Source organism: Gouania willdenowi, chromosome 13 (assembly GCF_900634775.1).
Source record: "Gouania willdenowi chromosome 13, fGouWil2.1, whole genome shotgun sequence".
Taxonomy (NCBI): Eukaryota; Metazoa; Chordata; class Actinopteri; order Blenniiformes; family Gobiesocidae; genus Gouania; species Gouania willdenowi.
The window spans coordinates 38,181,438-38,203,808 of NC_041056.1; the positions used below are offsets into that span (position 1 = coordinate 38,181,438).

At 39.4% G+C, this 22,371-nt stretch overlaps 2 protein-coding genes across 3 annotated transcripts in view; one reads left to right on the forward strand and one right to left on the reverse strand.

Annotated features, from left to right (window-relative positions):
* The first annotated feature begins 6,191 nt into the window (after positions 1 to 6,191).
* scg2a (secretogranin II a) lies at positions 6,192 to 9,854 on the forward strand. The gene is made up of 2 exons (XM_028464702.1): positions 6,192 to 6,332; positions 7,726 to 9,854. The coding sequence occupies exon 2, from the start codon at positions 7,734 to 7,736 to the stop codon at positions 9,510 to 9,512; it is 1,779 nt and encodes a 592-aa protein (XP_028320503.1). The 5' UTR covers positions 6,192 to 6,332; positions 7,726 to 7,733; the 3' UTR covers positions 9,513 to 9,854.
* ap1s3a (adaptor related protein complex 1 subunit sigma 3a) overlaps positions 9,827 to 22,371 on the reverse strand; it is a 13,101-nt gene continuing 556 nt past the window's right edge. The window contains exons 2-5 of one of the 2 annotated variants that reach the window (XM_028464704.1): positions 21,396 to 21,574; positions 15,536 to 15,644; positions 10,401 to 10,538; positions 9,827 to 10,049 (exon numbers count right to left, since the gene is read on the reverse strand). In XM_028464704.1, the coding sequence (XP_028320505.1) occupies positions 10,014 to 10,049; positions 10,401 to 10,538; positions 15,536 to 15,644; positions 21,396 to 21,574 (462 nt within the window). In that variant the 3' untranslated portion in view covers positions 9,827 to 10,013. Of the gene's footprint in view, positions 10,050 to 10,388; positions 10,539 to 15,535; positions 15,645 to 21,395; positions 21,575 to 22,371 lie in introns of both variants that reach the window. The other variant, XM_028464703.1, reaches the window with a different exon arrangement.

The following is a 22,371-nucleotide window of genomic DNA, read 5'->3' on the forward strand; positions in this document are numbered from 1 at the left end:
TCTAAACAGATTATTAAAAGTTGTTAGGACTGATACAACTTTATTGGTTTTCCTTTCATGGAATACTATATAACCCCAGAAATAAACTCTGCTATCAAGCAGGAGCGCATAAGTTCACCCAGTATGCACAGACACAGGATGCGCTGCTATGCTCTGTCTTGGAGAATGACGTGCTGTACCGACAAAATAGGTTCCTTCGTACAGCCCCAAGAGATGTAGGTAGATGTAATAGGACCTCATTCATGCTTTTAAATGTAAAAAGTTCCTTAAACTTTCACAAATGCACTGCAGTAATCAGTAATGTGATGAATTATTGGTGGATTTGGCTGAAGGCATAAAAACACAGCCAAGGAACAACATTTGGTCAATTTTAAAGCTTATTTTACAGTTTTTCTCAATTGCTAAGACACATTTCTTGAAACCTGCTCTCCTTTTCTCTAAACTGTGAACACAAAACACAATTTCCAAGCTACATTCACAAAACGTCAGACTCTTCTTGCAAAACCAAACTTTCACCTCAAAACAGTTCAATCTGTGCTCAAAACTGAACTGTGTTGTCAAATCATGCCCCAAGTCAATCAGAATTAAAAACACTACTGAACAGTCACTAAACACTACGTAGAAAAATAGAAAACACAATGCTCAGGACATGAAACTGGAGAAATAAATGTTTATTCACTGTAGGCTAAATGCATGTTGCAAAACAAAGAACCTGTGCATAGCACTTGTACAAAAAGAGAAAACAGAAATCTTATGCATTTACACGTATCTTATGCGTTTGCCACTTGTGTACAGTAAGCCCATGTAAAAAAGTACAAAATTATACAAATACAGTAAGTGCATTACTCAGCCACAGCATCATGTCTCCGTACTGGGTCAGGCCACAGGACTTCATCCACATCACAGGCCACATTTTGTCTGGCCAGGCAACGGGGGAAAAAACCCCTGGCATGCCGTATCCAGGCTTGGCAGATTGACGTTTTTCAATCTAGAGGTCCAGTGGGGTTTTACGGATGGGCGGGACTTACCAGCTCTATAGTATGTCATACAGTAATTGCTGTCAACATTTACATACTGTACTATAATGTCAAAAAAAAGGTAATTACCTGTTCTCGTCTCTAAATCTTCAGATTATGGTGGACACAGTGAATATACTGATGTTTGGTTGTACCCTTTGTCCAGCCTCCCTCATGCTCATACTATGGACAAGAACATGGTCAATCACAGTAGCTCTGATTTCATCAGATATTACTGTTCTTTGTCTTCGCTGACCACCTCGCCCTCCTCTCACACGAACTCTTCCTCTCAGATTTCTATCCATTGTAGGGCCTCACAAACCACTGCTCTTCCCTTACATCATTAGCCACAAATGTGATCAGTTTTGAGTTGTTGTGTTCAAGTGGTGACACCTGTGCTTTAATTGTGTTTGACTTTTGTCACCTGTGCTCACCATTATGCAGCACGGGTGCATCACAATGAAAATGTGTTGGCAAGTTGTGTCTAAACAGGTGAAAAGTGTTTATGGTTTTGCCAAAAGAGTGATTGTTTCAATCAGTGGGTTCAGGCAACTGAGCATTTGGTTCAGACAATAGGGTTTAGTGTTTTAGCAATTGAGAAAAACTGGTAAAGCGTTTCGATCAATAACTTCATTTAATGTTTTATTTATTGCTTAAAGCGTGAGGACTGAGGCCATTGTAAACATCATATCTATGTGTGTCTCCAGGATCTTTGCTGTGAAGTTTTTCTCAGTGCACACAGGGGGACAGACGTCACCTGCTCGGTAGCTAATCCTCTTCCACAGAGCATGCGCTTCTTAAATTCTAGTTTTCACACTGTTTTGTTCTACCGCAGGTGTGAAGATGCCAATTTTTATCTTGGAAAAGCTTCTTTTCTTGTTTGGCCTCAGCGGGCGGGGCCTCCAAAACACGAGGGCAGGACAAGTTAAAGATAATCAAAACCCAATCATTTGTCTGCTGGGTTTTTGTCAGATATGAATGTTTTATTAATCATATGTTGGTCCTGTCGTACGACCAAATGCGAAGTCAAATTTGCACCCGTTTTCACACAAGGTTGATAAATGAGGGCCACTGAGAGAAAAGAGAGACACGAGGGTGTATCCGACACCACACACACACATCCTACCCGGTGAGTCCCTTTAGAAACCAGGTTAAATTTTATATCAAGATCTTTGGTTGAGGTGAGAAAAGACAATCAGTGATGCTTGTTCTAGAGTTTTGGCTCTTTGCTTTGGTTATTGGCCCAAGCAGGAAGAGCGGGGAAAAAAAAAAACACTTAATATGTATCAAAAAATGAGAAGTCTAAGGGCGTGTCACTGGCTGTGACTCTGGAGCTCCCGCTGGATCTGATGAAGTTTGTTTTGTTTGTTTATTTGGGTCCCAATTAGCATAAACTATCATCTATTCTTTTTGGGGTCCACAGATTACATAATAATACAATTTATAGATTAACAATGATAATCACAGTACACCAACAGAACATACATTTTAACAACAGACATAAATGCTCCAAAGTATTAGAATTATTGTTTGGCACTAAAGCTTCTCAATACAAAATATTTCTTTATAATATATATATATTATAAAGACTATGTTGTTTAGTTCATGCAAAGCTCTGTTTGTTAATGAGCGCTGTACTAATCAAGCTCTTACTTTGGGTAAAATTAAACAACCACTAAATGAATGCCTAGCTAAGTAATTGTGTGTTTCTGTTGTAAAGGAAAGCTTTTGGTATAAATATAAAGGAGTTTTAGTTGTTAAAATATTCCACAGGAAGATCATTTAACATAATAATCTGTTTTTAACTTCAAACCATATGAGATTTTGATGCATTTTTATAACATTTGACCTGTGTCCTCATGACAGAGTCACACGTGCCACCTTGTTCTGGACCAGCTGCAACTTTTAAAGGCTGCTGGTGGAAAAGCGGGACCACACTACAGAGCAATAGTCCAAGTGAGATAAAAAAAAACTAAGCTTGAATTCATTTTTGAACTTTTTACTGCAAAATATGATAATATACCTTTTTAGAGGAGACAAAGTACTGCCCATGTTAATCACCAATTTTTGTACCTGCTTGTCCCAGGTTTGTCTTTGGTTTATTACAACACCTAGACGTTTGACATTTTCAACTTGCCTAAATAAAATCTGATTTATTCTGAGCTTGAGTTTTGGTTCAGAACGCAAAGAATAAATAATAATTTTGCATTCAAAAGCCTGGTCTCGGTGTTGTTTTTGTAGTTTTATAGAAGGAAACCAATGTTGAGGTGTCACGAAAGCAAAAAAAAAAAGTCACTAACAGGTTTTTTTTCAGAAAAAAGGCTGTTTTCTTCGCTTTTTGCTCAAAAACTGGCATTTTATGTGAAACTACCACTATTGAACTGCTGATTACATAAGAACAAAACAAGCTGGAAACAAAAACAAAAAAATTCTAGTAAAAAAGATAGTCTATTATTTAAGAATCGGATTTCAGATTGCCATAGGACAAAATATTCTGTGCGTCTTTAAAAATCAGTCAAAATGACCAAAATGGCTAGCAGTGAGGGGGTAGCGTTTCTGAAAATGGCTGCCAGTGAATGAGTTAAGAATCCAGTTTACCAACAACTTTAATTCTCTCTGTACATGATAATTTACAATATTAATATTTATATCTGACAGATATAAGGTTGAGTCATCTGCATACAAAATACTAGCCTGGCCTAAAACAGATGGAAGATCATTTGTAAAAATTGTAAATTGAAGTGGTTTAAGACAACTTCCCTGAGGCACTCCCTGTTTCACAAGCTTTAGATCTGAATAGCTCCCATTAAATTACACTGGGTGACTGTGGCTCAGGTGGTAGAGGGTTGTCTTCTGATAGAGAGGTTGGGGGTTCTATCCCAGTACCTGACTATGTGTCGAAGTGTCCTTGGGCAAGACACTGAACCCTAAGTTGCTCCCAGTGGTCGACTAGCGCCTTGCATGGCAGTCCTGTCCCACTGGTGTGTGAATGTGAGAGTGATTGGGTGAATGAGCTGATATGTAAAGCGCTTTGAGACTGCTTCAGTGTGGTTATAAAGCGCTATATAAATCAAGTCCATTTACCATTTACACAGTTTGCCTCCTGTCACTTAAATCACTATTAGTCTATTAGTAATGCAGCTTCAAGTCTTTCCTGGGTTGACTCTGAAGTGAGATTCTTCACTTTTTCTTCCTCCTCCACCAGAATCTTCAATCCATGGAGAGAACGTGATTTGAGATTTATACAAGATAATAACAAATAGGAAGTTGATGCAATCGTACAGTTTTTAAAGATGTTGATCTCATCCTGGTTCCTGTTATAGAACTCAGCCAGTCTCTCTTGCGCTAGGTCCAATAGGACTTTGCCAGTTGGAGTGTCTTCTCTGGGAGTTTTTATACTCATGGTGGAAATAAATACAACTTTTGCACAACCTCAGTAATGGTCAGTAGGGATTTTACATTTTTATGTATGTGCTAGTGTTTGTTTTTTTTAATTCTAGCACATATATAAACAAAATGTTTTTTTGCATATATATATTTTCAATTTAAAAATTCACCTCACACAATTGTTCTCAGTCTGTGTTATTGTAAAATAAACCATAGAAATTATAGCAAATTAGATAGCAAAACTGCTATCTACAACATGATCTTTGGACCTTCTTTTTAAAAACTTTCAGCAGCAGACAAACTTTACATTTTTAAGGCATGAATGAGGAATCATAAAACTTGAAGTAAAACTTTCTTTCTTCTCAAATGTTCCTCTCATTTTATTACACCGACGATGCTTTTGAATAAACACAACAAAGGCTGTAGCAAAGGAAGCGCTGGTGGAACTCGTCACAAAACTCTGTAATTGCTAATTGTCTGCAGGAAGCTTGTCATTTGACCTGAAGAGTCGGTGGAAGATGGGAGTGGATGGAACTGATCTAGAATTGCTTTCTGTTTACCGGTAACATTGCAAAGAATGCTACCGCAAGCAATTAGCCAGACAACTCAAGACGTATCCACATCCACACATGCTTGTGGACTCTGTGCCATTCTCAAACTAGTGTGTAATTAGACTGAGCGAGTGTAAATTCAGCTCCTTTGTCCAGGTTTTTTCTCCCCTAGATGCTGCAAAGACAGTAGAGAAACCTGTTGCTTTTATTTTGAAGGGTATTCTCACCTCAAACTTCATGGCTAAGCATTTAAAGAACACATTTAGATAACAAACGATTGCTTTTCAGCTTGAGTTTTAATTTGTGTGACTGATTAAGTAGTAAACAGGGATTTACCTCCTCCAACCGCATCACAAATATATTCATATCTGGTCTAAGACTTAAATTCCACTGCATGCTTCAGTTTTGTATATATTGTTGATTTAGATAGAAACAAAAGAAGATAGGCTGGAACAGTGTAAGAGATAAAGGAATATAAATGAAGATGACTTAAATGTACTGTAAAATGGCTGAATTTCATTTTTCTTCAGTTCTGTGGTGGTAAAATGTTCATAAATGACCAATAAAACATAACTGGGGAAAAAGAAGCCTACACACATAACTGAACTTGAAGGCAAAAAGACAATTCATGAATGAAACTACAAGCAAAACATAATGCACACACACACAAACCTGGCAAGCAGCCTAAAAGCAGAGCAGCATCGAAAACACACAAAGGCAGTGGCTTTCTCTGGATGCACTCACACATAAACGCACACATAAAAACACAGATATAAACACACACACACACACACACACACACACACACACCTTCTTTGGCAGAGTCTGTATGTGAGTCATAAGAGGACCGAGCCTACAACCATTTGAGCTGCATCACAGACATACAGACACAACAGCATCACAGACACAACAGACTCCAGCTATAGCAACTGGAAATCACCAGCAGTAAATCTGTGACGTCATCCCCCAGTAGTTATATACAGTTGTTCAGAAACACTTCCTGTTCTGTGACATTTGAAACAAGCTGAATCAACATGGACACTTTACATTCTGTCATTTACTAATTCACTGTCGGTACTAAATCAAATAAGAGATGTGTGTGCTGACGTCACAGGGACCCTCTAAATATAGAGCTGTTATTCTGCACGTAACACACACGCACACACACACGCACACACACACACACACACACACACACACACACACACACACACGCACACACACACACACACACACACACACCTCGCGCTGTGACGCACGAGTCACGTGGTTGCTCTGAACGCACGCGGAGCTGTCCGCGGTGCTGAACCCAGAGCGCGAGGCACAGACATGCTCGGTCCACTGAGGAGCACGCACACGGACAGCAACTGACACCCAGGTAAGAATGCGTGATGGTGATGAGACTGATGCTAGTCAGTGAATGAAGATGTGAGCAGACAAATGAACGTTTTCCGCTCTTTGTTCTCTTTGTTCTTATTTTCACTCAAAACATTTATTTTAAAACTGTTTTTGTATTTTTTTGATTTATTTTTTGGGACTAAAAACATTAGAAAATTTGCTGTAGTGGTTTAAACAGTCTAAAATGAGGCGTAAAACGAGTAGGAAAAAGAAAAACAACACACCTTTGATTGATGGATTGAAAAATCCAATCAGGCACGAAGTGAATCCAAATGAATAGTGGACTGTTTTTCTTTTAGAGCGCTAATGTTTAAATGCTAAAGGGTTGGAGGGATAAGTCTCCAAACATTAATAATCATAGCTTTTAAAGGGGGCTTCCATGGGAACGTCCACCATACCGGGTTACCATGACAACGGGGCCGTGACTCACGGAGAACAGCAATTTGAGGTCTAATGAGATTTGAATAGCGCTGTTATAGGGCTGCTGCAAACAGACAGTGGGTGGAGAACACTGGGAGAGCAGCAACAGGAGGAAGACTCTTCATCATCTTCATCTAAACATGCATTAGTGCTTGTTTGGCTGTTGTTCACTGTTTATTTTTTGAAATTATGCATGCATGTTGTAGTAGGATGATGCATGTAACCAGGGTTGGGGTCAATTACATTTTTCAATTACAATTATTCATGTTTGATTACAACTAAATAACGATTACAGTGACCGGCATTTTTTCCAGTTACAATTCAAAAGACAATGATTATTTTTCCCCTGAAAGTCATTTACATTTATGTTCACAATTATTCATGTTTGATTACAACTAAACTACGATTACGGTGATTGGAATTTTTTCCAATTACAATTAAATTTACAATGATTACTCCCCTGAAAGTCAATTACAATTACATTCTCAATTACTGAAGTCAAATAATCACAATTACTGAACCTGAAATAAATAACCCCATGAACGATGATAACGGCCCATGTCTTAAATCAGCTGTAAAATACACTAAAATATTATCTATCATCTAATTTGTTTCTCATCTCTTGGTTGCCTTGTTAGGCTTCCTAATCAATGAAAAATATTGACATAAATATTTTGGTGTGGGTCAATTACGATTACAAAAGCAACAGGTTTTTTCAATTACAAATACATTTATAATTATGTCATAATTGTAATTATCAATTCATGATTACAAGTATAATTGACCCCAACCCTGCATGAAATAAGTGATAAAAAAACAAAAAACAGATTTGCTTTGTGATGAAACACATCGGCATGTCAATGATGTCATTGTATGCATAAAGAGTAGATATTGAGAAGCTTTTAGCTCAGTGTGTAAAGGTCAAAGATGACTAGATGGTCTCTTTTCCTCAGGCGTCATCATGTCTTCAATCCTTCGGATCTCCACATCTGGCAAACCTCTGCTCGCCTGCTTTGCCATCTTTCTTCTCCTCAGCTGCACGGGCGTGCATGGGGCGTCGCTCAGAGCGCACAGACTGCGGGGAAGTGACTCAGATGCCCAGAGAGGAAACATCTACAATTCTCCCAATGCAGACATGCTGAAAGCTTTGAAATACATCGAGAGTCTACATCAGAGGACTGGCCTGGACTCTGACCATAGCCGTGTGGGTGACGCTGGAACGCCTCCCGTCACTCTCAGGCTGACTTCTGATTCGATGCACGGGGAGGATGAGGAGCAGGAGGAAGGGGGGGAGGAGAAGAGTGAGGACCTGCTGCAGGCTGTGCTCAGCGCGCTCCAGCAGACTGAGCAGCCCTCGAAAATGGCTCCGAAGTCAGCGGCCAAGGAAGAGCAGGATAAACACAGCATCAAGCCTCACAAAAAGCTACCACTTATGTTTGAGGATGAGGAGGGTGAGGGTGAGGGCGATGAGGAAGATGAGAAAGCACCAGAGCGAAACCCCTTCAAACGCACAAACGAGAACGTGGAGGAGAAGTACACGCCTCAGAATCTGGCTACGTTTCAGTCTATCTTTGATGAACTGGACAAATTGACCAGCGCAAAGACTTTACAAAGACGCCAAGAGGAGGATGAGGATGAGGAAGAAGAAAACGACATGTTTGATGTGAGAAACGTGGCGTATGATGACGTGAATGAGGATGTGACAGACTGGGACGAAGAGGACGAAAACGAGGAGAGCGACGACAAACAAGAGGTCAACCGAGGGCTCGATTATATGGACGACAACGGCAAGGAAGCTGATGAGGAGGATGAGGAGGAGGAAGATGAAAGATACTCAGTGAAAAGGTCGAAGGATCCAGATGACATGGCCAACTTGGTGGACTATTATTTACTGAAAGTATTGGAGAAAACAGAAGCGGAGGAGCAAAAACGCCAAGTTGAGGAAGAGGAGCAGGAGATGAAGAGGACCGAAAGAAGAGTCAACCCTGGAGTGATCCGCCAGCTTTTTCACATCTCCCAAAAGTACCAGATCCGACCCGAAGACTTGATTGAAATGCTTAGAAACGAGGACAAGATGCGTCAGAGCAAGCTAAGAAAGAGCCAGCAGTTTATACCGCGCGCAGGAAACAAGCTTTGGCAATCATCCTCAAAGAAGGTCCAGACCTTCCCCGAGGTGGAGTATTACAACAGACGTCTGCCTTATGTGCAGAAGACCTCAGACGAGCTGAGGAGAGAAAAGATCCTGCAGATTCTGGGCCTGGGAGGCACCAACGAGGCAGCAGCTCCTGTCAGAAAACACAGGCTGTTCACTAGCTCGCCGTCACGACTCCTTCGCACTCACATCACAGGCCGTCTGGGGAAATCCACTCCCACACAAAGTCGCCTCCCCAGCACTCTCAGGAACGACTATGACGACAACGCTGACCAGGATGAGCTGAAGGCATACGTCGCAGCTCAGATGCTGGCCAAGTATCCCAAACCAGCTTACAGCAGTTATAGGGTGAGCCAGAAGAGGGACGAGGTCGGCCAGAGCATGGCCAGCTCCTTGGAGAAGGCCATGGAGGAATATTTGGAGGAAATGGACTCTGATCAAAGCCTGAGTGAAAAGAGACAGACGGAGGACGAGGAGCGGGACGACGACGACACACAAGTGGAAGGCTTTGAGAACGAGACAGTGATGAAGTTGCTCAGCTACCTGAACCCAGAAACAGATGAAAGTGAAACCAAGACCAATGAATGAATGTGAAGAAGGCTGTAGATACAAATACATAAATATAGTTTTAAAAAAAAAGCAAACGGTGAAAATAAAGTATTTTAAGGAAAGAAAAAAAAACATGCATTTGTAAATTGAAAAAACCTCTTATTTGTTAGCAGAATGGTGGGTGTTTAAACAGCTCTTTGATGACTTTTCTCAGTGTTTCACCAACCTTCCACACTAACACACACACACGCATGCACGCACACACACACACAGAAATGTGGTGAATCTCCTCGATTTGTTTGTGTTTTGCTATCTCTCTTTTAAATGTGCTTTTATGTGACATAACTGCGGTAAATAAAGCATTGACTTTATTTTTCCCTACTGTGCAGTGTTTCTCCATTTACTTCAAATATAATTTCATTCAAGACATCATCAAATATCCCTGATTTGAATAAATACAAACATAAAAACACAAATGGAAAAAATAAACAAACAAGTACAGTCTTTAAGTTTAAAATAAGCGACCCCTCCCTCAGTGGCTCAGTAGGCAGGTTTGTTCATGTATTCGTCCATAGTCTGTAAAAAGAGCAGAGAAGAAAACACATTAAGCTCATTGTTATTAAAGGAAACATAACTAATGTAATGGTGATGATTTTATTAACATCAAACAATTAACTGTTTTGGAAAACCTGTGAGCATCTTTAAATGTGATCATTGGCAGAGACCTAGAGGTGACAGTGTGTGTGTGTGTGTGTGTGTGTGTGTGTGTGTGTGTGTGTGTGTGTGTGTGTGTGTGTGTGTGTGTGTGTGTGTGTGTGTGTGTGTGTGTGTGTGTGTGTGTGTGTGTGTGTGTGTGTGTGTGTGTGTGTGTGTGTGTGTGTGCGTGCGTGCGCGTGTGTGCGTGCGTGAGTGTACATTTTTCTGCACCTCTTGTAATGTGTCGGCGTCCTCCAGACACCCCCCCACAGCCACTTTGGAGGTTTCCAGGACTTCTCCCCCCATCAGGAACTCGTCCAGGATGAAGTAAGCCTTCTCAAAGTTAAAAATGATGTCCAACTCACAGACCTGACAGAACACAGGGATATTTTTATTCATTTATTCATGTATTTATAACCTTTATTTTATACAGGTTTGTACAGTGAATCCCAAACTTTTTTTGGGTCGTGACCCCATTTTGATATCACTAATTTCTGGCAACCCCGGAGGTTTTTTTTTTTTTTTGTTTTTTTTTAAATTATTTTGTTTGTGATATAGTGTTACAAACAGCACTATAGTGACAAGATGTGCCAGCTCATTTATTTTCATACTCAGTGGCGTACACAGACATTTTGGGGGGCAGGTGCTCAGTGAAAAATAAGGGCACTTTATGCGGCATGTAGAACTGATGGCTGCCTTATTATAGCAGTGTGAGATTTAAAAAATGAATAAACATTACAGGCACATGTTGAATGTAATTGCATAATTTTGTCAATATCTTAATAAAATTAATTTGACCTTTGAACTGGTACAGTTTCACACTATAACACTGATCAGTCAATCACTATAGTTTTATTTCTTTAGAATGAACGCACATGGAGAGGTTTTAAGCAAGTTACAAGTTACAGTGATAGATTAGTGTACTCTTTTCCCCTGTCAGAACAAAATAACTGTACAAAGTGTCATTTTGAAGTGAGGAGTGAAGAGTGAGCGTTACCACTATCTAAAGCAGCATCCTCCTTGGTGCCATGTCTTTAAAGAGTCTGATGACCTCACTATGATTTACCTGGATATCTTTCTCTATGGCCAGCTGTTGGATAGCTGCTATCTATTTAATTGTCTCATCTCTTTCACATACAGCTGCTACATCATGCCTTTCTTGTTCTCCCTCATTCTGGTCATCAGACATCACTTCTGATTGTGTAACTGTGCATAGACTTGGTGCTGCTATGGACTCTGATTTATCTGGAGATGAATCTGGAGATTCATCTCTCTCATCTTCTTTGCTGGTAGATGGCCTACTGCTTTCCTGCTGTAGCTGCCTAGAATAGAATGATAACAGTTTTAGTAATAGCCTGTTATTAATCAATCAATCTTTAATCAATCAATCTTTATTTGTATAGCGCCAAATCATAACCAATGGTATCTCAAGGCACTTTACAGTAGAGCAGTCTTAGGGACGGACTCTTCATTTTATGGATACACACATATGCATATATACGTATATACACATACATATGTATCCCACACCCAACATGAATTCATCATGGCGGCAAGGAAAACCTTCTGTTAAGCAGCAGGAACCTTGTGTGGATCCCACTCCTATGATGAACAGCCATCCACGTTATGCTGTGTTGGGTGTGTGCAGAGAAAAGGGTGGAGACAGAGTTGTTGAGACTCTGTAACTCCACACTGAGGATCCCACGGACCTGCAAGACAAAAGCCAGAAGGAGTACAGGAGCAAACACACAAGGGAAGAAGCAGACATAGAGGGAGTGTTAGAGAGAGGAATGGGACCCTCTCCGGTCCCTCAGGTTGAATACAGTCTATTATGGTAAATACACGATTACTGTAAGTCTTGTAACATAGAAATAACTTGGTACAAAATAATATAATTAGCTACAACAGCTTAATGCCTAATTTAGTACAGCCAAACCACTTTGTGTAGTTAAAATAAAATGTGGGCAGCTTTTAAAATATTTCAGTGAAAATAGAGGAACAGTTAAACTTTAAAATCTGAGTTTGAAAATGCCCTAAACAGTGAACATGACTCTTGACTCTGACCTGTCGTCTTCATCTTCCTCTTCCTCCTTTCTGCTGCTGGTGGATGCTTTCAGGAGAGCAGAGAGCTGCTCCCCTGGGCTGCCTGCTGTAGCTCTCTTTCTTTTTCCTTTCTTACCCTCTCTATTCTAGGCATTATACTGCAATTGGTAAATAAAAAGAGACCAACAATATGAATAAGACTGTTTGGTTATATTTCAAAAAGGCACATGGCTACTTTGTCTGCAGGCAACAGGGAATTGCCTGTTTGTCATTTAGCTAATAAATTACTGCAAGTGTTAATTATGTAGCCTAATGTAAACCTACACAATAGCCTACTAAATATTCATCTTGAGTAAGTATACTGATAGATTCACATGCTGTAGGATACCAATGATAAACTCTACCGGTGTACATCAAACAGCTACAGCTGGTTCAGAACGCTGCAGCTCGGGTCTTAACCAGAACAAAGAGGTCAGAGCACATTACTCCAGTTTTAAAGTCTTTACACTGGCTCCCAGTCAGCCTCAGAATAGACTTTAAAGTTCTGCTGCTGGTGTATAAATCTGTGAATGGGTTTGGTCCAGAATACATCAGTGACATGTTAGTCAGGTATGAACCCAGCAGGTCTCTCAGATCTATGGACACAGATCAGATAGTGGAGCCCAGAGTTCACAGTAAACATGGTGATGCTGCTTTTAGTTGTTATGCTGCAAAGAAGTGGAACAAACTGCCAGCGGAGCTGAAGTCAGCATCCAATGTGAACATTTTTAAATCAAAGTTAAAGGCACTTTTTTTCTCTACTGCATATGATTGAGAGAGAGATTTTTTGTCATGTTGTTGATGTAATGATGATTTTACTGATGATTTTAATTGATTTTACTGATGATTTTAAATGTTCTTATTGATTTAAATGTTCTTATTGATTTTAAACAATTGAATGTTTTATCATGTAAAGCACATTGAGTTGCCTTGAGTATGAAATGCGCTATATAAATAAATTTGCCTTGCCTTGCCTTGCCTTACATCATCACGTCATATCTATTATAGATTTTGGGTAGCGTCTAGCTTGTTAAGCAGGTGAGCGGTCGGCTAATTTATGCCCAGCTGTGTGGCGTTGAGACAGGCTACTTCACAACAGAGACAAATAAATGCATTCATTTATGTGTTACCTGGCTGGTGGGTAGGAAGGGGGGGTGTTTCGGGCTGCAGCTGTGCACTGTCTGCTGCTACAGCTCCTCCGTTTGTGTCTGCTCTGCGCGTTCACGTTGACAGAGGTGTGTGCAGGTGGGGTGGGGGTGAAGGGAATACTAAATGGGGCGTTATCACATGCTTTTAATCAACGAGCACTTACAGATGATCATGTAAGCAAGGGCCGCAAAAAAAAAAAAACTGCTTGTAAAAGGGCACTTGCTTGGTCCAGGGGGCAAAGGGCAGGTGCTTTAGCATTATTTCATATTTGAGGAAATGAAAGCATATAATACAGTTGTTTAGGATTGTGTGTGGTGTTGTAATAATTTAAAAAACAACTATAAAACCATTATTTTCTTTTTATTTAATTATTTAATTAACTATATATATATATATATATATATATATATATATAATTTTATTTTATTTTATTTTATTTTATTTTTCTAAACTAGATTCATATTTGAGAAAGTAAACATAAAGATTACAGTTGTTTAACATTGTGTGCGGTGTTTTAGTTTGAAAAAGAATAATAATCTAAAAAAATTACAAAAATATGATTTTAATCAGTATTTTTTATTTTATCTTTTTTCAATTACTAGACATTTCAGGGGACCCCATTTGAATTCCAGGCGACCACACATAAGGTCACGACCCCAAGATTGAAAAACATTGGGTTAGTAAGTCCTAATGAATCCACGAGATCTGACTTACAAGAGAGAATCTTTTTGGACAATACATATATAGTTTAAATCATATACCATTTAAGAGTTATAAACATGTTGAGTTTTTGACAGAGCAGATAGAAATACTAAAATAGGAACAGGTTGACTGTACATTTTTTAATTTCTTAACAGTTTCTTAAAATGCCAAAACGAAATAAAACTTTAAAACAGCTGATGAGTAAGAGAATGGGTTCTCCCCCAGTTCTGTACACACACTGGGGCTGCTGTAAGTAAAAAGCCTGGGAGTGCTGGCTGTATGTTTGCTGATTCATGAGAGCAGAAGTCTGATGATTGTTTTATCAATGAAAATGTTGCTGTGTCTTGGATTAGAAGTCATATAAAAATATTTTTTTAAAAAGGCGTCATTGCGTTGGAAGCAGTAGCAGAGGTCAGACACCAGAGGGAGTCACTGAGTCTTATAGCTCGAACTTGCACCTAAATCGAGAGCTACTCAATCTTGGGGTCAGGACCCCATGTGGGGTCGCGAGACACTGGGATGGGGTAGCCAGATGACTTGAAGAAACTGAGAATATTTTCGGAACAATTTGCAACTACACCAAACTTGACGTATTTTAAGCGTTTTTCATCACTTTTTCTTGCCATATTTTTGCTCATTTTAATGCGTTTTTGCTACAGTACTCCTATTTCTGCCACTTCACCATCAAATTCAAATGCATTTTCTGCACATTTTTTCTACTTTGAAGACATTTTCAGCACTTATAAAACCACCACTTTCCACCACTTTTCCCTGCGTAATGTCATATGTTGACCCATTATTGACACTTAACCTCTTTTCAACATATTTCATTCTTATTTTTGCTAATTTAACCAAATTCACGATTTGTCATGGCAATTATTTGCCAGTTTAAACTAATTGCTCCTACTTTTTAAATTACATAATTTCTGCCACTTTTACGCCAATATTGACACTTTGAACCCTTTTTTTAACACTTTTTCTGTCCATTTTTTTGGCCACCATATTTTGCAATTTTTAACCAATTTCAGTGGTTTTTAAAATCCCATTTCACCACCTTTTCCACTATTATTTGTCACTTTTAGCCCATTTTATTTCTGATTAAAACAAAGATTTACATCTTTAAAATGACAATAGTTGGTGCAAATAATAATAAACTTTCTAGATAACAGTGGCTGTTATTCAGATAAATAAATAAATGTGGTTATCACAGATTTATAGAACAATGGACCATCATTTTGTTGACTTTATGGAAGTATTCTGCTTCACAGGAAGACTGCAGCCCTAGTTTCAAATCCCAGCAGAGACCTGGGATTTTTCAATGCATGAGTTTGCATGTTCTCCTTGTGTTTGTTGGAAATTAACACCATGTCCAAAACAAATACCCAACATTTGTTTTCATCCGAGCTACGGTAGTGTGTGGAACATTCACGTACATTGCCAAAGTATTTATCCAACAGCTCCACGTATCTGTGCAGCACCTCCAGAGCAAGCAGTTCATTGTCCTGGTTCTCCAGACCAGCACAGAAATAAAGGCTGGCATACCTGCAGGAAGGACGCAGAAATGTGCATAAGTTCCTTTCCATATAAAACAGTCTTTAAATGTATGAGTTTAACATGAGATATGTCGAGAGTTGCTATTTTAAAGCCTCCTAACCTGAAGCTGCAATATGTAGATTTGTTTTTGACTTAATTTCGTCAAAAATCCATATGAATGTATTCAATGCACTTTTTTGGAGCGTTACTATTAGCTGCTTGACTGAAGTTGATGTGTGCTCTCGTCCACTGTGGTAAAAGTGTATTGATGGACAATCCAGCAGAAGTCATTATCGCAGCATAAAGCACAAAGGTTACACGGCAAAGCAAGCAGAAAAAGGAAGACCCACGTGGAGAAGCAACAGTTTAAAGGACCAAACATGCTTGAGTGAAACAAACGCACAGACAGTGGCGTACACAGACATTTTGGGGTGCAGGTGCTCAGTGAAAAAACAGGGCACTTTATGCGGCATGTAGAACTGATGGCTGCCTTATTATAGCAGTGTGAGATTTAAAAAAATGAATAAACATTACAGGCACATGTTGAATGTAATTGCATAATGATGTCAATATCTTAATAAAATTAATTTGACCTTTGAACTGGTACAGTTTCACACTATAACACTGATCAGTCAATCACTATAGTTTTATTTCTTTAGAATGAACGCACATGGAGAGGTTTTAAGCAAGTTACAAGTTACAGTGATAGATTAGTGTACTCTTTTCCCCTGTCAGAACAAAATAACTGTACAAAGTGTCATTTTGAAGTGAGGAGTGAAGAGTGAGCGTTACCACTATCTAAAGCAGCATCCTCCTTGGTGCCATGTCTTTAAAGAGTCTGATGACCTCACTATGATTTACCTGGATATCTTTCTCTATGGCCAGCTGTTGGATAGCTGCTATCTATTTAATTGTCTCATCTCTTTCACATACAGCTGCTACATCATGCCTTTCTTGTTCTCCCTCATTCTGGTCATCAGACGTCACTTCTGATTGTGTAACTGTGCATAGACTTGGTGCTGCTATGGACTCTGATTTATCTGGAGATGAATCTGGAGATTCATCTCTCTCATCTTCTTTGCTGGTAGATGGCCTACTGCTTTCCTGCTGTAGCTGCCTAGAATAGAATGATAACAGTTTTAGTAATAGCCTGTTTTTAAGGTTGAATACAGTCTATTAAGGTAAATACACGATTACTGCAAGTCTTGTAACATAGAAATAACTTGTTGGTACAAAATAATATAATTAGCTACAACAGCTTAATGCCTAATTTAGTACAGCCAAACCACTTTGTGTAGTTAAAATAAAATGTGGGCAGCTTTTAAAATATTTCAGTGAAAATAGAGGAACAGTTAAACTTTAAAATCTGAGTTTGAAAATGCCCTAAACAGTGAACATGACTCTTGACTCTGACCTGTCGTCTTCATCTTCCTCTTCCTCCTTTCTGCTGCTGGTGGATGCTTTCAGGAGAGCAGAGAGCTGCTCCCCTGGGCTGCCTGCTGTAGCTCCCTTTCTTTTTCCTTTCTTACCCTCTCTATTCTAGGCATTATACTGCAATTGGTAAATAAAAAGAGACCAACAATATGAATAAGACTGTTTGGTTATATTTCAAAAAGGCACATGGCTACTTTGTCTGCAGGCAACAGGGAATTGCCTGTTTGTCATTTAGTTAATAAATTACTGCAAGTGTTAATTATGTAGCCTAATGTAAACCTACACAATAGCCTACTAAATATTCATCTTAAGTAAGTATACTGATAGATTCACATGCTGTAGGATACCAATGATAAACTCTACCGGTGTACATCATCACGTCATATCTATTATAGGTTTTGGGTAGCGTCTAGCTTGTTAAGCAGGTGAGCGGTCGGCTAATTTATGCCCAGCTGTGTGGCGTTGAGACAGGCTACTTCACAACAGAGACAAATAAATGCATTCATTTATGTGTTACCTGGCTGGTGGGTAGGAGAGGGGGGGTGTTTCGGGCTGCAGCTGTGCACTGTCTGCTGCTACAGCTCCTCCGTTTGTGTCCGCTCTGCGCGTTCACGTTGACAGAGGTGTGTGCGGGTGGGGTGGAGGGAATACTAATTGGGGCGTTATCACATGCTTTTAATCAACGAGCACTTACAGATGATCATGTAAGCAAGGGCCGCAAAAAAAAAAAAAAAAAAATTTTAAAAGGGCACTTTCTTGGTCCAGTGGGCAAAAGGCAGGTGCTTTAGCACCACCTAGTATCTACCTGTTCACCCCACTGCGCACAGAGGTCCGCTTTGAGTTCACACGGACCTCTGTGACTGTACAGGCTTCGCCACACTTACTGGTGTCAGAGGGAGAGGGATACCAGACGGGATACATTGCATGTAAACTTAAAAGAAGCATATCCATGGCGGAGAGAACAGACGCAATTCATTTTGCAGTCTGGATGCGGAGTGGTGTGAGTCTGACGGGCAGTTTGGATGAAAGAGACAGAATCAAGCTTTAGGGCCTGTCAAATGCAGATGCAAGGTTTATTTGGTCAAAGGGTTTTGGGGGAACAGACCAGTCTGGGAGTCGGTGGTGAACAAGCTTTCAATGTGTGTGTCTCAATGAGTCTGCTGCTGTTCAGGGTTCTCAGTATTATGTACTGTATCTTGCTGATAGCATTAGTCATAACATAGCAGAGCATCCTCAGCCAGAGACCTTGTTAAATGTGTATGATGTATCTGGCCTGCTTAGGGCAGTCTGACCTGAACAGACCAGGAGAGAGATCTGTACAAACTAGGCTTTACGCGATAAGGATTTTTGGGCCGATCACAATCAGTGAGTTTTAAAAAAAACGATCACTGATCCAATCATATGAATTCAGGTTGTTTTTTAGGTACTGATCAAATTCCTTCGGTACTACCTGATACAGATTCACAAAAAATCAAACGGTACCATTTTTCAGAACCTAAACGCAGCCTTGTGACTGTGAGTGAGTGGAAGAGTTGGCCATTTCCATGCAGGACATGAACATAACATTACACGCACAAGAGCGTCATGCATTCGTTTTTTAAAATCGGATGCAGACCAAGCACTTGCAAAAAACATGGCAGATGTAAACGTGAGCTTCACTGCAGCACTTAAAAACCATTTAATTTAGGGCTCTATTCTCCCAAGAGCGAAAGTCCAAAAAGCTGCGCAGCGGCGCTGTTTTTGGCTGTGTGCTATTATCCCCTGTACTTAAGTCAGTCACTGCGCGCCTTCATCCCAGTTACGCACTATAGATGGAGCATCCCTCAAATGTGGGCGTTCCCATTCAAATATGGCTTTACGCGCATTCTCAGGTGTGCGTAAGTCCTTTTCCTCTTAAGCGCTTCTAACCCTGGAATAAGTGAAGCGCCCCGATAAGGTGAAACATTATAGTGCACTAGATATATGGACTTAGTTAAACTTGAAACCACACAGACTTGTGCATCACACAGCAGCAGCTGTGATCTCTCAGCTGCTGCTGCTGCGCGATTAATTACAAATCTGCCTTCTGTCCACGTTGGTCACAGTGATTCAACTATTTTCATACTATGTTCAACATAAAGTCACAGTTTGATCCATTACAGAGTGAAACAATCTGTCAAATGCAGATGAGGATGGATCAGAAACTGTTCCCACACATTTTTTAATGAGGCTCAGCTCAGGTCACTTTAAAAAATGTATATTTAATACTGCGTATTATGGAAGCCAATAGTTCTGTTTCACTGCAAACATCCCTCTGTGTTAAAGCAGGACGCTCTGCTGCCACGTTATTTCCTCATATCTCCAGCTCATCTAACTCGGTCACACTTTACAGCGATGATGATGATGATGATGATGATGATGATGATGATGATGATGATGATGATGATGATCAAGGAGAGAGATTTTAACTATGACTCAGACAGAATGCGTTCAATCCTCAGTCACACTGCAATAATCTGATCAAATCAACCTGTTATATTGTTTATCAATGAAGGCGTTTCAAATTAAAAGTGAACTTTATCATTTTCATGGATCTCAATTACATTTGCAAGCGTTGGAAAAACTCCATGTTCCGTGATTTCTAGAAAGCCCAAAAAAATGACATCACGCCTCCTTTTCTTCAGCCCGCCTTCATTCACACATACTCGCTTCTTGGCTCTTTACGCGTGGTGGGCGTGTCAGCAGCCTGGACAGGAGAATACGCGTAGGAGAGAACCGCGTAAAGGCTGTTTTATGCTTGACGCATTCCGCGAGGTCTGCACGCAGTGATGTCATTTTTGCAGCCACGCCCCCCCACATGGGCACTCTACGCCTCCACATTTTTCTAAGGTAGACCAAAAACCTGATACTGGTAAGGGACGAGTCTCACAATTCTACATACTGCAGCTTTAAGACAAACATCATGTTAACTGATTGATTAGCATTGATTGGTGGCACCTTTGCATCTCTATAAAAATGTATTCTATACACTTAGGGGCGGATTCACTCATTCCTATATCCTATTTTTTACTGTTATTATTGGATTTCCTGCAGTTTCTTTATATACGTAATTTACCCATTTGTGAGTTTTGTTTTGACATAGTTTTAGACATTTTGCCCTGACCTGCTTTCATTTTGTTCAGTGAATGTCTGTAAGTCATTATTAAACCTTATAATGTTTGAAAACACACTGACACTGTGAAAAAAATATACCTCAATACATCATGATATAAAGACAGCCCTTAAATGCTACCAGAATTTGGCTCTTTTCAAGGTTAATAAAGTAAGGTCACCCTCATATCAAGGTTTTTCACAGGTTTACTAGTAATATATGCTGGAATAATTACAAAAATAAAAATAAAATACAAACAGACAATTACCGTATAATGTGAATATTTCTGTTTCTGTTTTAGGCCAAAGGCACTTTTTGATTATGACACTAAAATTAACACTAGTTTTGTTTTGTTTTCATGAGAATTAATTTAAAAAACATAGTGTTGAGAACAAATGAAATATATTGAGGGCTGTTCTTGGCATTTTATTGTTTTTCTCATATTGCGTATTTTTGTTGTCATCTTGTATGCTGTTGTTGTTTTTATGGGCCTGTACTACGAAGCTGGATAAGTATATCTGGGATATCTCTCCGTTAGCAGGCTTCACCTAACCAAACCCCGTACTGCCGTACACAACGTGCGGCATGCTTTAGTGAAATGGGTGAAGATTGCAGCATCAGACCAATCACAATCACAGAGAAACTGTGTAGAGCAACTTATGTCATAATCGAGGAATAATTCTTTAAAAATATGAAGATTTAAAATCCATAATTTAGACCAAAAACAACAATGTTGCTGCAGACAAAGCCGGAAGGCAGGAATGCAGGAAATCCAGCTTAGTAGAACAGGCCCTCTATGTTTTTTGGAGTCATTCTGTGTATTTTTATGTTTTGAAGTCATTGTGTCATCTTTCTGTCATTTGGAATGTGTTTGTTGGTATTTTGTGTGTTTTTGTTGTCATTTTGTGTATTTTTCCGTCATTTTTATATGTTTTTGTGGTGATAATGTGCATTTACTTTGTGGTCCCCGGGCCGCCAGTTGCTCATATCTGGTTTAATCCTGTGAGAATGAAATGTTTTGCAGGCACTCAGTGGTCGGGGTCACTGTGTGTGTTTATCTACACTTTGGTGCTTTCTCAGTCTCATTATCTCATTGTGAAAATGGGTGCGTCTGAGCTCTGTGTGCTTTACAAAGCCTGCCGGGGAATCAGGTTAACCATTAAACCTGGAAGCAGTCTTCCTTGTTGCAGATATACCTCTTGTAAACGATTTTGAGGTCTCTCCACTGGATAAAGTTGGAGGAGCGAGGCGGTCGGGCCAACACTAGCATCAGCATGTCACGGATCACCTTCTTCTTCTCCCGGTCTGCTATGGTGGTGTACCACTTCTGTAGCCTCAGCTTTCCTTGTCGGCTGAACAGCAGGATGAAGTGGATCTGGAGACAATGTAATACATGTTACTAGAGGTGAAAGTAACGGATACAGTACTCATGTTACTGTAATTGAGTAGCTTTTATGGGTACTTAGTATATTTCTAAATCAGTAATTTCTAAATCAGTAATTTTAAGAAGTAATTTGTTTCATTTCCACACCCAACCATAAATGAGTAAATAATATTTTTTTGTTTTTGTGAAACAACAAAAAATGAAATAACCACAAAACAATGAAATGCATCACATCACAGTGAACCAATCAGATTAAACGTAATGCACTGCACCAAAACACCATTGGATTGTTTTCAGTTTTTAGCTAAGTTCTTTAGCCTGAAAAGTTTTTTATTTTTAATTGAATTTATTGGTGTCATTTCATAAAAAAAACATTTTAACAAACCTTTTATTTTATACAGATGCCGTTGTGGAAAATAAACTAAGTTTAACTTGTGCAAGATTTGGTCTCTTCCTTTTTAAGTTTATACATGAGATGTTTACTGTATGTAAGGGAACATGGCAAGATTTAATACCAAAAATAAACGTAGTAACTTTTACTTTGAGTACTATTTAATTGAGCTACTTTTTACTTGTACTTGAGTATTTTAAGTATGACTTACTTGTACTTGTATTTGAGTATAATTTTGATCAAGTAGCAGTACTGTTACTTGAGTAGGATATATCAGTACTCTTTACACCTCTGCAAACAGCAGTGCTTGTGTCAGACTTCCAATTAACACGTAGCTATGCTTTGATGATGCAATGAAAACGAACAAAGTTCAGCACACAGCTATGGAGACAGATCT

Bases quoted from the DNA above. Each gene is read 5' to 3' on its own strand.
- scg2a (XM_028464702.1), top strand. From the start codon at position 7,734: ATGTCTTCAATCCTTCGGATCTCCACATCTGGCAAACCTCTGCTCGCC.